Source organism: Gossypium raimondii, chromosome 5 (assembly GCF_025698545.1).
Source record: "Gossypium raimondii isolate GPD5lz chromosome 5, ASM2569854v1, whole genome shotgun sequence".
Classification (NCBI taxonomy): domain Eukaryota; kingdom Viridiplantae; phylum Streptophyta; class Magnoliopsida; order Malvales; family Malvaceae; genus Gossypium; species Gossypium raimondii.
Genome location: NC_068569.1, coordinates 1747749 through 1760633, shown reverse-complemented (window position 1 = coordinate 1760633; position 12885 = coordinate 1747749). Strand labels below are relative to the sequence as shown.

The 12885-nt window shown below is 29.1% G+C and overlaps 1 protein-coding gene and 1 long non-coding RNA gene across 3 annotated transcripts; both read left to right on the top strand.

Moving 5' to 3' along the window:
* Window positions 1-5078: 5078 nt before the first annotated feature.
* LOC105769629 (serine/threonine protein phosphatase 2A 57 kDa regulatory subunit B' kappa isoform) lies at window positions 5079-8324 on the top strand. 2 transcript variants are annotated; one of them, XM_012590394.2, is made up of 3 exons: window positions 5079-5405; window positions 6252-7451; window positions 7659-8324. In XM_012590394.2, the coding sequence occupies exons 2-3, from the start codon at window positions 6288-6290 to the stop codon at window positions 8016-8018; spliced, it is 1524 nt and encodes a 507-aa protein (XP_012445848.1). In that variant the 5' UTR covers window positions 5079-5405; window positions 6252-6287; the 3' UTR covers window positions 8019-8324. The 2 variants fall into 2 exon arrangements, with proteins under 2 accessions (XP_012445848.1, XP_012445849.1); XM_012590395.2 differs by lacking the exon at window positions 5079-5405 and adding an exon at window positions 5542-5895.
* Window positions 8325-10183: 1859 nt separating this feature from the next.
* LOC105767468 (uncharacterized) lies at window positions 10184-10668 on the top strand. Its single transcript, XR_001125476.2, has 2 exons — window positions 10184-10329; window positions 10440-10668. It is a non-coding gene; the product is annotated as an uncharacterized LOC105767468 (long non-coding RNA).
* The last annotated feature ends 2217 nt before the right edge of the window (window positions 10669-12885 follow it).

Genomic DNA, 12885 nt, shown 5'->3' with positions numbered 1-12885 from the left:
TCGGCATTGTTGCTGGTGCAAAAGAATGTGAGTTTTAGTGCGCTGAAACATATTATTCTCCTAATTTTAAGGGTTGGAAAAGAGCTATGAGATTTGATAAAAAAAAAAAGCACATATGATGCTTCTCTCCGTTTAAATGTTAAATGGAATAAAAAGAGCACATATGATACTTTAAATAACAATTTTAAATTTATTCATTAATTATGGTTGACAACTACTTGGATTCCGTAATGATACATTTTGTCAAGTTTTTAATTTTCCCACTAACAAGACTAAATTGAAAACTGGTTGATATAACGGTTCGAACAAAAGGTTAAACCGATTGATTTGAAAACTACTTGAAATTGGTAAAAATTAAAAATCAAGAAAAAAAAATCAACAGTTGAACAAGTTAAGTCAGTTTAATAAATTTTTTATGAATTTTTAATTTTTTGTTAATTATTGTTGGTCTTGCAATCGAACTAATTGAATCAGGAACTGGTGGTTTGATCTGTTTAACAATCGATCTAGTTATTAAAACACTAAGGGGGTGCTTGGTTCGCCAAATGTAACATTACGACCTGTAATGTTACTTTTTAGAATGTGATTATGGTGTTTGGATTTCAACATTCCGACCATCCTGTAATATCACATTACGATCATCCTGTAATATAAGGTGTAATCTCATTATGGCCCATTCTTTAAGTAATCTTAGATACGAGCGTAATATTAAAATTTTGACCAATTTGTATTTTGTTTTTATTATTCTAATCAATTTAGGCTTTTTTTCTTAAATAAAGTTTAAGACTAATTAAAATATTTATTTTCTTAATAGTGAACCGTAAATGCCATACCCTACAATTATAAATTTATAATCACTAGTACGATTCCCTTGCTTCACAAGACAAATTTGAAGGTTAAAATATATTCTAATTCTATTTATAGTTTCGAAATTTAAACATTCTACCTTTTGGATTTAAAATTTAAATTCAATTGTAACCACAGTTAAAATTCTTCTATTAAATTCAACGATGTGACATTTTAAAATTAAAAAATTCATTTGGTAATCATGGAATAATAAAATAACTTTGAAAATGTTTATATGATTTTTTTCTCTTAAAACATTCATTCGAACTCGTCATAATAAAATGATTTTTTGTTGAAATACTATTCTTACGAAAAATTGATGTCAACAATTTTATTGAAATAGTTAAAAATATTAAATATTTAGACTAACTAATGATGTTATAAGTAGAAATATCAAATTATGTCAAAATAAAGTATATAGATTAAATCTCAAGTTTCAATATAGTATAAGACTAAAACTGAAATTTGATCATTGTCTTATAAAAAAAATACAGACGACAGACCTAAAAGAAATAGAAAGCTATTTATTCGTCTCTAAGATCCTTAGAGCATTCAAATTATATATGTAATACTTTAATTGAAAAATTAATGATATTAACTATTTGGACTAATTAATAACAATATAAAAATACAAGGAATAAATTACATTAGAAATTAAAGCGTAGTGGTTAAATTTTAAATTTAAGCATAATAAAGGATTGAAATTTAATCTTTTTTCTAAAGCTGCAAAAAGAAAGGATAGGATGTACATAAACCTAAAAGAAATAAGAAACCATGTGTCAGCTTTTTAAGACTCTTAAGGTATTCAAATTATATATAACAATGTAATGTTTTAACTGAAAAGTTAATAATATTAACTATTTTGACTAATTAATAACATTATAAAAATATAGGGACCAATTTATGTTAAAAATTAAAGTATAGAAATTAAATCTTAAATTTAGATATATTAGATGGACCAAAACTAAAATTTAATCATTTTGGTAAAATTAGAAAAAAAATGAAAGAAAGAAAGGGACGATTGTTTGGGTGTACCACATGTAAGGGTGAGCAAAATCCGATTCGATTCGAAAAATTAGATAAAAAATTCAAATTTGAATTAAATAGTTTGAGTTATTTGAGCTAATCGAGTTATTCGGATCAACTCGAATAAAAAATTAAAATTTTCGATTTAACTCAAATATGAATTACACAATTCGAGTTATCCGAATAAGAAAAGAAAATTACGTCATTTTGATAAATGTTTACTCATTAAGTTAAAAGGCAAAACCATTATATTGATTTATGTAGTTAAATAATATTATACTTCATCTACCAGTTAAATAATCGGTCTATGGAAACGCAACATTAAGTATAAATAATAGGATTTGTTAACTTGGCTCGAAATTGTTTGACTCAATTCGATTTGATTCAAAAAATATTCAAATTGAGTTTGATTGCTAAAATAGAATTCGTCAACTTGACTAACTCGAAATTTTTTTACTCGATTTAATCGAATACTCACCCCTAGCCACATGTAAGCAGAAGGAACCAATAAAAAAATAGGAATAAAATTATATAAATTCAAATATAAAGATTAAATCTTAATTGTAGGCGAGAAATCAAAAATGATATCGGACTATTTTCAAATAAAATGCAAAAAAATAAAATAAAATAAAAGACTGTACATGAAAAGTATTTTCGTTTTATATATAGTTATAATTTATTTATTTATTAATATATTAATTATGATTATAATTATAATTGTGATTGGTGTTGCAATCACTTTTTATAATTTATTATAAATATGATTTATAAATTTATTTCAACACAATATATTTACTTATTAATACATAATTTATAATAAAAAGTAAGAATGGTAAAATTTATTATAATTTTATGAAAATTGAGACTAATAAATATGAAAGGAACTAAACTAGTTAATAAAAAAAATTTTACAACAGGGACAATTGAGTAAAATGTGTTTCTAAGTAATCTTATATTCTTGAATCTTATTCTAGCAAGCTAATTCCACGTTCACTCGTAATCTTACATTCTTGTAATCTTATTACGAAACGTAATTTAAGATTTGATTAACCAAACACCCCTAAATGCGACACTATGAAGTTTTATATAAATTTTAAAATTTCAAGTAAAACGTGATATGATGTTAAATTTTTATATTTTTTAAAATTGTTTTATCAAAAAAGAATATATTTATAAATGAAAAAAGGAATTATAAGTTAGAGTCCAACAATTAATAGAAGTTTGTTTTCTGCGCGGTGTCACAATTAATTACATTAAAAAGCACCTCATTTATTAGTGTTTATATCCTTTTCATTTTCTTAAAGTAAGAATTGGCCCACCCTTCTTTTCCCTTGATTCAAACCTCTATCAATATTTTAAAAGGAAAGGAAAAATTCAACTCACTATTAATACCCTAAATGGCGTACTGTACACTCCATCTTATCAACGACCTTTGTTTTTTCCTTTACTTTTGCAGTCCAATTGTAAAATGGGTAACTTCCAATCAAGGTCACTAAACTATCAGCAAATTTACGTTTTGACCATTCAATTTCAAAAAGTTATAAAAATAGTCCTTAAATTATTCAAAAGTTTTTATTTAAGTCATTAGGATGTTAAGTTTTTCCTTTTAAGAAAAAAATCTAGTTAGTGAGCTCTATGTGGCAATTTGACAATTGGTATAGTGGATCAATATCCATCTATGAGTAGAAAAATATAACTTAGATTAAAATCTATCTTACAGTTAATGTTGGGGATCAAAGAAGAAAGTTGTTTGAATTTTGGTTCACAAATTCGTGAGAAAAAAGACATGAACCATTGAAGAGAAAGCGAATGAGAGCTCTCGATTGATGCAGGCGGTGTGAATAGAAAACGCCATACAGTAACAATTTAAGTAAATTTAACAACCCATTGACTTAAATGAAAACTTTCAAATAGTTTAATAACTATTTTGTAACTTTTTGAAGTTGAATGATCAAAACGTAAAAATTCTAATAATTTAGTGATATCGAATATAATTTACCCTTGTAAAATTTGTACTGTACATACTAGTCTACAAGTCTAATTCATTCTCTTGTTTCGAATCGATATACCAATTGGTTCTCGATCCCATCAACAAATCCATTTTAAATTTAGCAATCATTTTCCTAATGCAAGAAAAAACTAATTATAATTCATGGTTGTTCCTCAATAATGTCGTAAAAAGGAACATAATAATAGAACCTCATCTGAAACCGTGGAACTTTTCTTGTACAAATTGTCACTGTTTGTTGCGTTACTATCACTTTCAAAGTAAACTTTTTTATTTTTATTTTGTTTTTAGTGGTAAATGGTTAGTCCCCCGTCCCCAGTCCCACCCCCTTTATTCTTTTGCCAAAGAGTAAAGCTTACGAAATTAACAGTGTCACCCTTTTTTTCTTATGTGACGTCCACATTTCATTGTGGTACAATTACGGTACACATTTATTTTCATTGAAAATTTTATTAAGTTCTACCATCAGTAAACTAAAAATAGAAATAAAGTTAATGTTATAATTAAAAATAGAATTTTAAGTCTTTGTTTTTATTTACTAAAATAATTGTTATAATTAAAACTTAAAATAATAAGAAAACATTTTTATATGTTTAAACCATGAAAGTAAGAGGACAAATTTGCAAGTTGGTGCATGTACCTTCCAAGGATTCCATGGTCCAAAATGTCAAAAGAAAAATTATTATGTTCCTTTTCTTTTCCGATTTTTATTTATGAGTAAACTAGGTGTTTATTTTATTATTAGAAAAGTAAATCAAAAATCAATTAGTGAATTAAAAATTAATTGAATCAAATTCTATTTTGGCTTAATTTATAATAAATTTTATTCAAAAATAAAAATAAATATTTTAAATAAACTAATTCTTTTTATAAAATTCTGAAATTTTACCTAAAATTTATTTTGACATTAATATAAAAATTGTGATTGAAATCGAATTATCCTAAATAATTAAAAAAGTTAATTGAACAGAACCGAAACACTAATCAAAGAATCAAATAAAAACTTAAAAGAAGACCACTAAATGATGAAAGGTGATTAAAGTTTTCAAAGTTTTACCGAAAAGTATTAGGAAAAGGTAAGAACAATTAATCAACGAGTTAAGTATAATTGTGTTAAACAACAGGGCCCAACCTTAATCATTAATTATTATTATTAATGATCCCATTCGTTACTAGAAAAAATAAAACAAAATTTTGCCACATGTTCTTGGTGGGATGACTAGTGAAATTCAATTTTCTCAGAAAATGCCACACCTTTCATTCTCTTCAATCGAGGAACCCAACTGTTCATCTTTCATGGAGATCCAAAACCATGAATTTACTCTATTTTCATCTCTTTCAAACTCAAACTCCAACCCCGTTTCTTCCATGTCCCTGAAACTAATGAAAAAGCCAAATGCTGTCTTTATTTAAACTCTAAGCCATTTTCAGATTACTCCTTTTTTTCACTTCCTTCTTTCTTTTCTTGGGGTTTTTTTTCCCTTTCCAACTCTAACTCATATCTTTGACTGCTCAACAAATACAGGTTTTTATTTTTATTTTTTCATTTTCTCTTATATGTCTTTATTATTCTTGGCTAACTGCATGATAGTTTATTTGTCCTTTTGGGTCAAAATGTTTACCTAAATTTATATACTTGATGATGACATTTTTATTGTGTGTTGCTGCTATCTGCCTTATAGTAGTTTATATTGTTAGTTAAACATAAATGAGATCTGGGTTCTTTTCAATTTTTCATAAGCTTGTGATTTTTTGTGCTGGATCTTTGAGTGATTTACTTTATTTTTCCCAGATCTGAAGTTTGTGTTTGCTTGTACTGTTATGAAAACGAAATTCTCCGTTTTCTTCTTTAACAGTTAGTTCATCACAATATTTCTGCTGTTAGGCCCCTTGTATGGAACTTAGTTTTTTTTTTCTAGTTTTATGGTATTAAAGTGAGTGCTTTAGCTTGATTTATTTTGCCGCCCCCCTCTGAAGAATAATGCTGGTGGCTGTTGCGACACTGTGACTTGGGGGTAATTGCTTCACTGAAATTTCTTTATGTATTCATATTTTTTTCCCATTAGTTTCTATGGCCGAAAACTGAATTTTAGCATTTGATAATTGTTAGATACTCTTAATTTAGATCTGAAAATTTCAATGTTTACGCTTTTAAGAAGAAACGATTTTCATGAACTAGTTAGAGAATTTAGCTTCTTTAGTGTCAAGAACATAATCTAATTCTCACAGAAGATTAGTTTAATTTTAAGCATGGCTGTATATTGATTATTGTTGTGAAACTGTTGGATTCTTTAATGTTTCCTGTTTTCTGTTCTAGCATATTTGCGCCGTTCCTATATTGCTTACGATCTAGAACTTTTATGTGATTCAGGCAGTTTGTGCTGCTGGAAATCGCTTTGTTGCCATCATGCTCAAGCAAATTCTAAGCAAACTCCCACGGAAGTCGCAAAAATCCGATTCTTTAGATTCAGCTGGACTTGATTCTGGCAATCATACTTCGAACTCGAGCAATGGAGTTCAATGTACGAATATTGGGAATAGTATAACAAGTCGACTAAGTGTTGTTAAACGGGTGTCATCAGCTGTTTTTCCTGCTAGTATCATGGCTGGAGTGGAGGCAGTGGAGCCGAATCTATCATTCAAGGATGTTTCAAATCCGCAGAAGCAGAACTTGTTTATCAGTAAATTGAACCTGTGTTGTGAGGTTTCCGATTTTAGCGATCCGGAAAAGGCTTCTTCTGAGCAAGATCTTAAACGCCAAACATTGATAGAACTTGTCGATTTCGTTTCTTCGGGGTCTGCAAAGTTCAACGAACCAGCAGTGGCTGCAATGTGTAAAATGTGTGCCGTTAATCTGTTCAGAGTTTTTCCACCTAAATATCGCTCTAATACCTCCAGCGGTGAAGCAGAAGATGACGAACCGATGTTTGACCCTGCCTGGTCCAATTTGCAACTCGTGTATGATCTACTTCTTCGGTTTGTCAGCTATAGTTCTCTCGATGCAAAGGTGGCAAAAAAGCATGTAGATCATTCTTTTATTTTGAAATTACTTGACCTTTTTGAGTCTGAGGACCCTCGGGAAAGAGACTGTTTGAAAACAATTCTGCATAGAATTTACGGGAAATTCATGGTACACAGGCCCTTTGTGAGAAAAGCTGTTAGCAATATCATCTATCGATTTGTTTTCGAAACCGAAAGGCATAATGGTATTGCTGAGCTCTTAGAGATTTTTGGAAGTATTATTAGTGGGTTTGCTATACCATTGAAGGAAGAGCACAAGATGTTCCTATGTAGAGCTCTTATACCGCTACACAAACCAAAGTCCATCGGTGTTTATCATCAGCAATTAACTTACTGTGTTGTACAGTTTGTAGATAAGGATCAAAAGTTAGCTAATAATGTGATTAAGGGACTGTTAAAGTACTGGCCAATTACTAATAGCCAGAAGGAATTGATGTTTATAAGCGAGTTAGAAGAGATTTTGGAGATGATTAACATGGTCGAGTTCCAAAAGATCATGGTTCCTGTGTTTCGGCGTATTGCATGCTGCCTAAATAGCTCCCATTACCAGGTAAAACTTCATTTAATCACTTATGTCAGGATTGTGCGTTTGGTGTTGATTAAGAATCTCGTATCATTAAATGGTGATCATTAATGAGCTCCAAGTTACCTGATCGTGAAGAATTTTTATCGACTAAACAAACAATTAAGCAATGATGGATGTTGTGGTCAAATTGAAACATGATATTGTTTTTCACCTTCCTTTTTTCTTTCTCAGGTGGCCGAACGAGCTCACTTGTTATGGAACAACGAGCACATCCTCAATCTCATTACGCATAACCGTCATGTGATTTTCCCTCTCATCTATCCGTCCCTTGAACGGAATTCCCAGAATCATTGGAATCAAGCAGTGCTTAACCTGACACAGAACATAAGAAAGATGTTCTGCGAGATGGATGAAGAGCTTCTGCTCGCCTGTCAGCACAAGTTGGAGGAAGAAAACTCCCAATTGATTGAAGCAGCTGAGAAGCGGAAACTAGCATGGGAACGCCTGGAAACCACTGCCGCTGCTTTCAAACCTGCAGCTACTAACAATGTCCCTCCTGTAAAACCAGCCACACTGCCTGTCGCCTGTTGATTGGCAAAAGATAGATATATGCATATAGTATATATATATATAAATAGCCTGCTCTGATTGCAGTGTTGGATGTTGGTTTCTTGAATACGATGGCCGAAGTTGTGATTCAGTAGGGTCTGTATGTCATTACCAAAAATAGGAGGGGGTTTGTATTTTGTATCTAAAAGCTGAAATTGCTGTACTGAAAATTACTAGTGGTACTACATTACAGTTGCCTGGAAAGGTCGAGAGGCATTGATGAATGATGAGTTGTTGGGTTGCAAGTATATTATATGTATAAATTATTATGGGGTATGTATTTTTGTACGTGCTTTTTGTCTGTACAATATATAGGCGTAGTATGCTTCCATAAACAAAATGACTTGCAGCAATGCAAAGTTCACTTCACCAACGCCGCCTTCGTTGCTTTATATCCCATGTTTCAGCAATTTGGATACGATGCAACTCAAACCTAAACCTCTTTAAATTCATATTCCCAATCATGGTATTTAGAAACAACAAATTTTATCATTAACTTTAACAATAATCACTTTGTTAATCTCACGACAACAATTCAATTGATAAATTTTAATATTAATTTAATTAGATTATGATTCACTCGTAATAAGTGAGTGAATAAACAAAATTATATAATTGAAAGATAAAAGAAAATACTTGCATTATATTATATTTATTTGCTTTAAATAAATTAATCAAATTGATGTCCCTTAATTTGCGATATTAGTTTAAATGGAGGCTTCGAAATAAATATATAACATGGTCCTACTCCTAACCATTTTACTAATCAAATTGACATCTTGGGGCTAGGAGGAGTACAATGTTGTTGCGCTTAAGGGCTAGGCTAGGCTAGGCTAGGCTTGTTTTTGGGCTTTTAGTTTATGATAAGGAGCTGGTTCTCTCAATTTTTACTTTAAGTAACGACTGGTCTTATTGTAATAATCATCTCAGCATTAGCAACTGGGCCACCACCACTTATCTCTGTAGTGCACGCTTGCACTTATTATTGCCACAATATGTTGGAACAAAAACAAAAGAAAGCTCAACCACGTGCGTCAACAACCATTCAAAACCTACCCTTCATGGAAACATAGGTTTGTGTATTCGAATCTGATTTCATATAATTATTTTGAAATTTTAAATTCATTTATTATAATATTTTAAGTAAATCATTTTTTAAAATAAATGTAAAATATATTCGAGAAAAATAGATCAAAGTCGTTGTGTATTAATTAGGAGTGAGCAAAACTCGATTGGCTCGAAAAAATTGATTTTTTTTAATTTATAGTTAATCAAATTGAGTTATTCGGTTTTTTCGAATCAACTCAAATAAGTAATTCGAGTTTCAAGTTTAAGTCGAGTTGAATTTTACAATTCAAATAAATTAAATAATTCGAATAACTCAAATAACATATTGGTATAAACACACATTTGGTCCCTGTCAATTTTAAAATGAGCGAATTAGTTTATCTCTCAACAAAATTACAAAAAATTCTAAAATTAAAATATTAATAAAATTCTAAAATTTATATTTTTAAAAATTATAATAATTTTAAAAAATATTAAAAATTCTAAAGAATATATAAAAAATTCAAAATAATAATTTTCGGGACCTAAATAATATATTAATGATTCAACTTTATCATACTAAAGTATTTGTTTCTCTTATTTTGCTTTGAAAGAGCTTATATATTGTTTCAAATTTATGTGTTCTAATATGGAGTTGGTTATATTATAACAAGATTTTAATTTGATATGTTTAATTTTTTAATTTAACTTGAACAATTTCATTCGATTTAACTCGACTCAAATTTTATTTTACTCGATTTGATTCGAAAAAAATTTAATTGAGTTAGGAGACAAAATGAAACTGATCAACTCGAATTTTTTTTACTTGATTCGACCTAAAGTCCACCTCTAATATTAATAATATATTATCTGAAATAGATAATAAATAAATTAAATAGTAGTAAATATCCAATTTCAAATCGTCCATTATTACCTCTACCAGTGAACCAACGGTGCTCTTAAAAAATTGAAACCCAAAGACAAAACGCGACCGTTAGTAATTGGAACTGTAAGTTTGATATTTGGGCCACTACTGACTTGTACGGATTCAGTATGAAAGCCCTATAAATAAGCCTACACATCAATTGCTTTCTTCCACACACTACTATTTTCTCTTTGCTGCTTTCCATTTTACTCCTTCAGCTTTCCTTAGCTTTGCATTTTCCGACGAGAAAAAAAGCAATAAAATGTCACTGTGGCAACATATCCGGAGCCGCCATGAGGAAAAAGGCGTTATCTATGCCGTGTATGTGCAAATTTCCCCTATGTATATATATATTTGGCATTTAAATATTTTTAAACGTATATATAAGGTTGGATTATAATAATAACACTAATGTTGTCTTGTGGATGCAGCTTGTTTACATGTTGTTGCTGTTTCTGCTGCTACGAGACTTTAGAGTTTATATTGGAGAATGGGATACGTTTCGTGCCTTTCCTTTAAGCTAATGTTTTAATTTCCACTCTCATCATCACTTGCTCTTGTTTCGGGGAATTAGATCACCCCATCTTAATTATTGTAAAATAATGCAAGTGTTATCCACCAGTAACTTATGCAGTTTAGTTTGCTGCTAAAATTTATTTATTCCAAGGGGCATGCATGGATATATATTATAATATATATACATGTCTTGATTATTGATTTTCATAAAAATCTAATTTCTCAGTTTTATCATCATCGCGTTACTTTTTCATGCTATAATCTTGTATTGGTGTAATCACAACACCAAATCAGGTCTTTAGCGGCGTTTTTTTAGGCCTTTAGCGGCGTTTTTTTCTAAGCGCCGCTAGAGATCATAATCTTTAACGGCGCCCGCTAAAAGAAATATTATATAAATTTATTGCTTTTGGCTGGTTTAGATCTTGTTGCTTTTGATTTGTTGTTGCAGAATGGCTGAAACGGCGCTTTTATACAAAAACGCCACTATTTTTGAGATTTTTTTATATTAAATTTTTCATATCTTCAGCCATTCGCAACAACAAATCAAAAGCAACAAGATCTAAACCAGCCAAAAGCAATAAATTTATATAATATTTCAGATTAAACGAATAAAATAATATTAATATCAATAAATAAAAGTGAATTCATATTATTTTTGCAAAAATGTTAAAAGTTAAAATGATAAAAATATTAATGCAATACACTATGACGGCGGAAGTTGCGACTGAAACATATTCATCATACTCTGAAGCTGCTGCTGGAGTTCGTCGTACTTTCTGCTCTGCTCTGCTTCTCTCGCTGCAGCCTCTGCTTTAAGTTGTAGCTGCAGTTCTTCATCAGTTGTTGTCCTGTGTGAATCAATCGGGCAAAGTTCACTATTGTAAAACCAAATTGATCTTGCTTAATTCCACGAGCAGTATTAACATCGGCCCAATCACCTCGAAATAAGACGACTTTCCATTTGCCGTAGTAATCCAACTCAATTATGTCAGTAATAAGTCCGAAATATTCCACATTTCCCTCGACAGGATTATTGTCTCTAGCACTAGCATAACTTGTAATTGAGGAATTAACAACTATTCCACAATTTTGCGTTCTCCTCAACCTCTTGCGATATTTTGTATGAAATCTGAATCCGTTGATGAGGAACGCACTATATCTTTTAACCACTCGATCTGGACCTTGGCAGAGCCATTTAACTACGTCGTTTACGTTGACAATAATTTGCACGGGTAAGTTAAAACGACAGTTATAACCATACATGAATTACAGAAATTTGTGATATGATATATTTTTATGTATTATGTAAGTTATGTATTATGTATTATGTAAGTACTGTAAGTAATGAAAGTTATGTAAGTTGTGTATAATATTAATTATGTGAGTTGTGTATAATGTAAGTTAAGAAGGTTATGTATAATGTAAGTTATGTAAGTTATTTAATTTATGTAAGTTATGTAAGTTATTTAATTTATGTAAGTTATGTAAGTTATGAAAGTTATTTAATTTATGTAACTTATGTAAGTTATGAAAGTTATTTAATTTATGTAACTTATGTAAGTTATTTAATTTATGTAAGTTATGTAAGTTATGTAAGTTATTTAATTTATGTAAGTTATGTAAGTTATGTAAGTTATTTAATTTATGTAAGTTATGTAAGTTATTTAATTTATGTAAGTTATGTAAGTTATTTAATTTATGTAACTTATGTAAGTTATGTAAGTTATTTAATTTATGTAAGTTGTGTATAATGTAAGTTATGTAAGTTATGTAAGTTATTTAATGTATGTAAGTTATGTAAGTTATTTAATTTATGTAAGTTGTGTATAATGTAAGTTATGTAAGTTATGTAAGTTATTTAGGTTATGTATTATGTTAGTTATTATGTTATTATATAAGTTATGCAAGTTTCTATATATGTTTATATATTGTATGTTAGTTATTATGTTATTATATAAGTTATTATGTTATTATATAAAGTATTATGTAATTTATTATGCTATTATATGTAAGTTATGTAAGTTATTATGTAAGTTATGCAAGCTTATATATAAGTTATGTATTATAACATAAAGTATTATGTAATTTATTATGTTATTATATATAAGTTATGTAAGTTATTATGTAAGTTATGCAAGCTTAAATATAAGTTATGTATTATATAAGTTTTGTAAGTTATGTAAGTGGTGTATTATGTAACTTATGTAGAAAACTTATAAAATTAATACTAATAAATTTTATTACTAACAAATTTAGAACACTTATTTAGAAAACGAACTAAATTTAATACTAATAAATTTTAATACAAATAAATTTAGAAAACTTATATAGATATTAAAACAATATTTACAATTATTTTGA

Excerpts from the sequence above, each read along its gene's own strand:
- LOC105769629 (XM_012590394.2), top strand. The coding sequence starts at position 6,288 with ATGCTCAAGCAAATTCTAAGCAAACTCCCACGGAAGTCGCAAAAATCC. Across the intron at positions 7,452-7,658 it reads TAAATAGCTCCCATTACCAG|GTGGCCGAACGAGCTCACTT; the intron begins GTAAAACTTCAT and ends TTTCTTTCTCAG.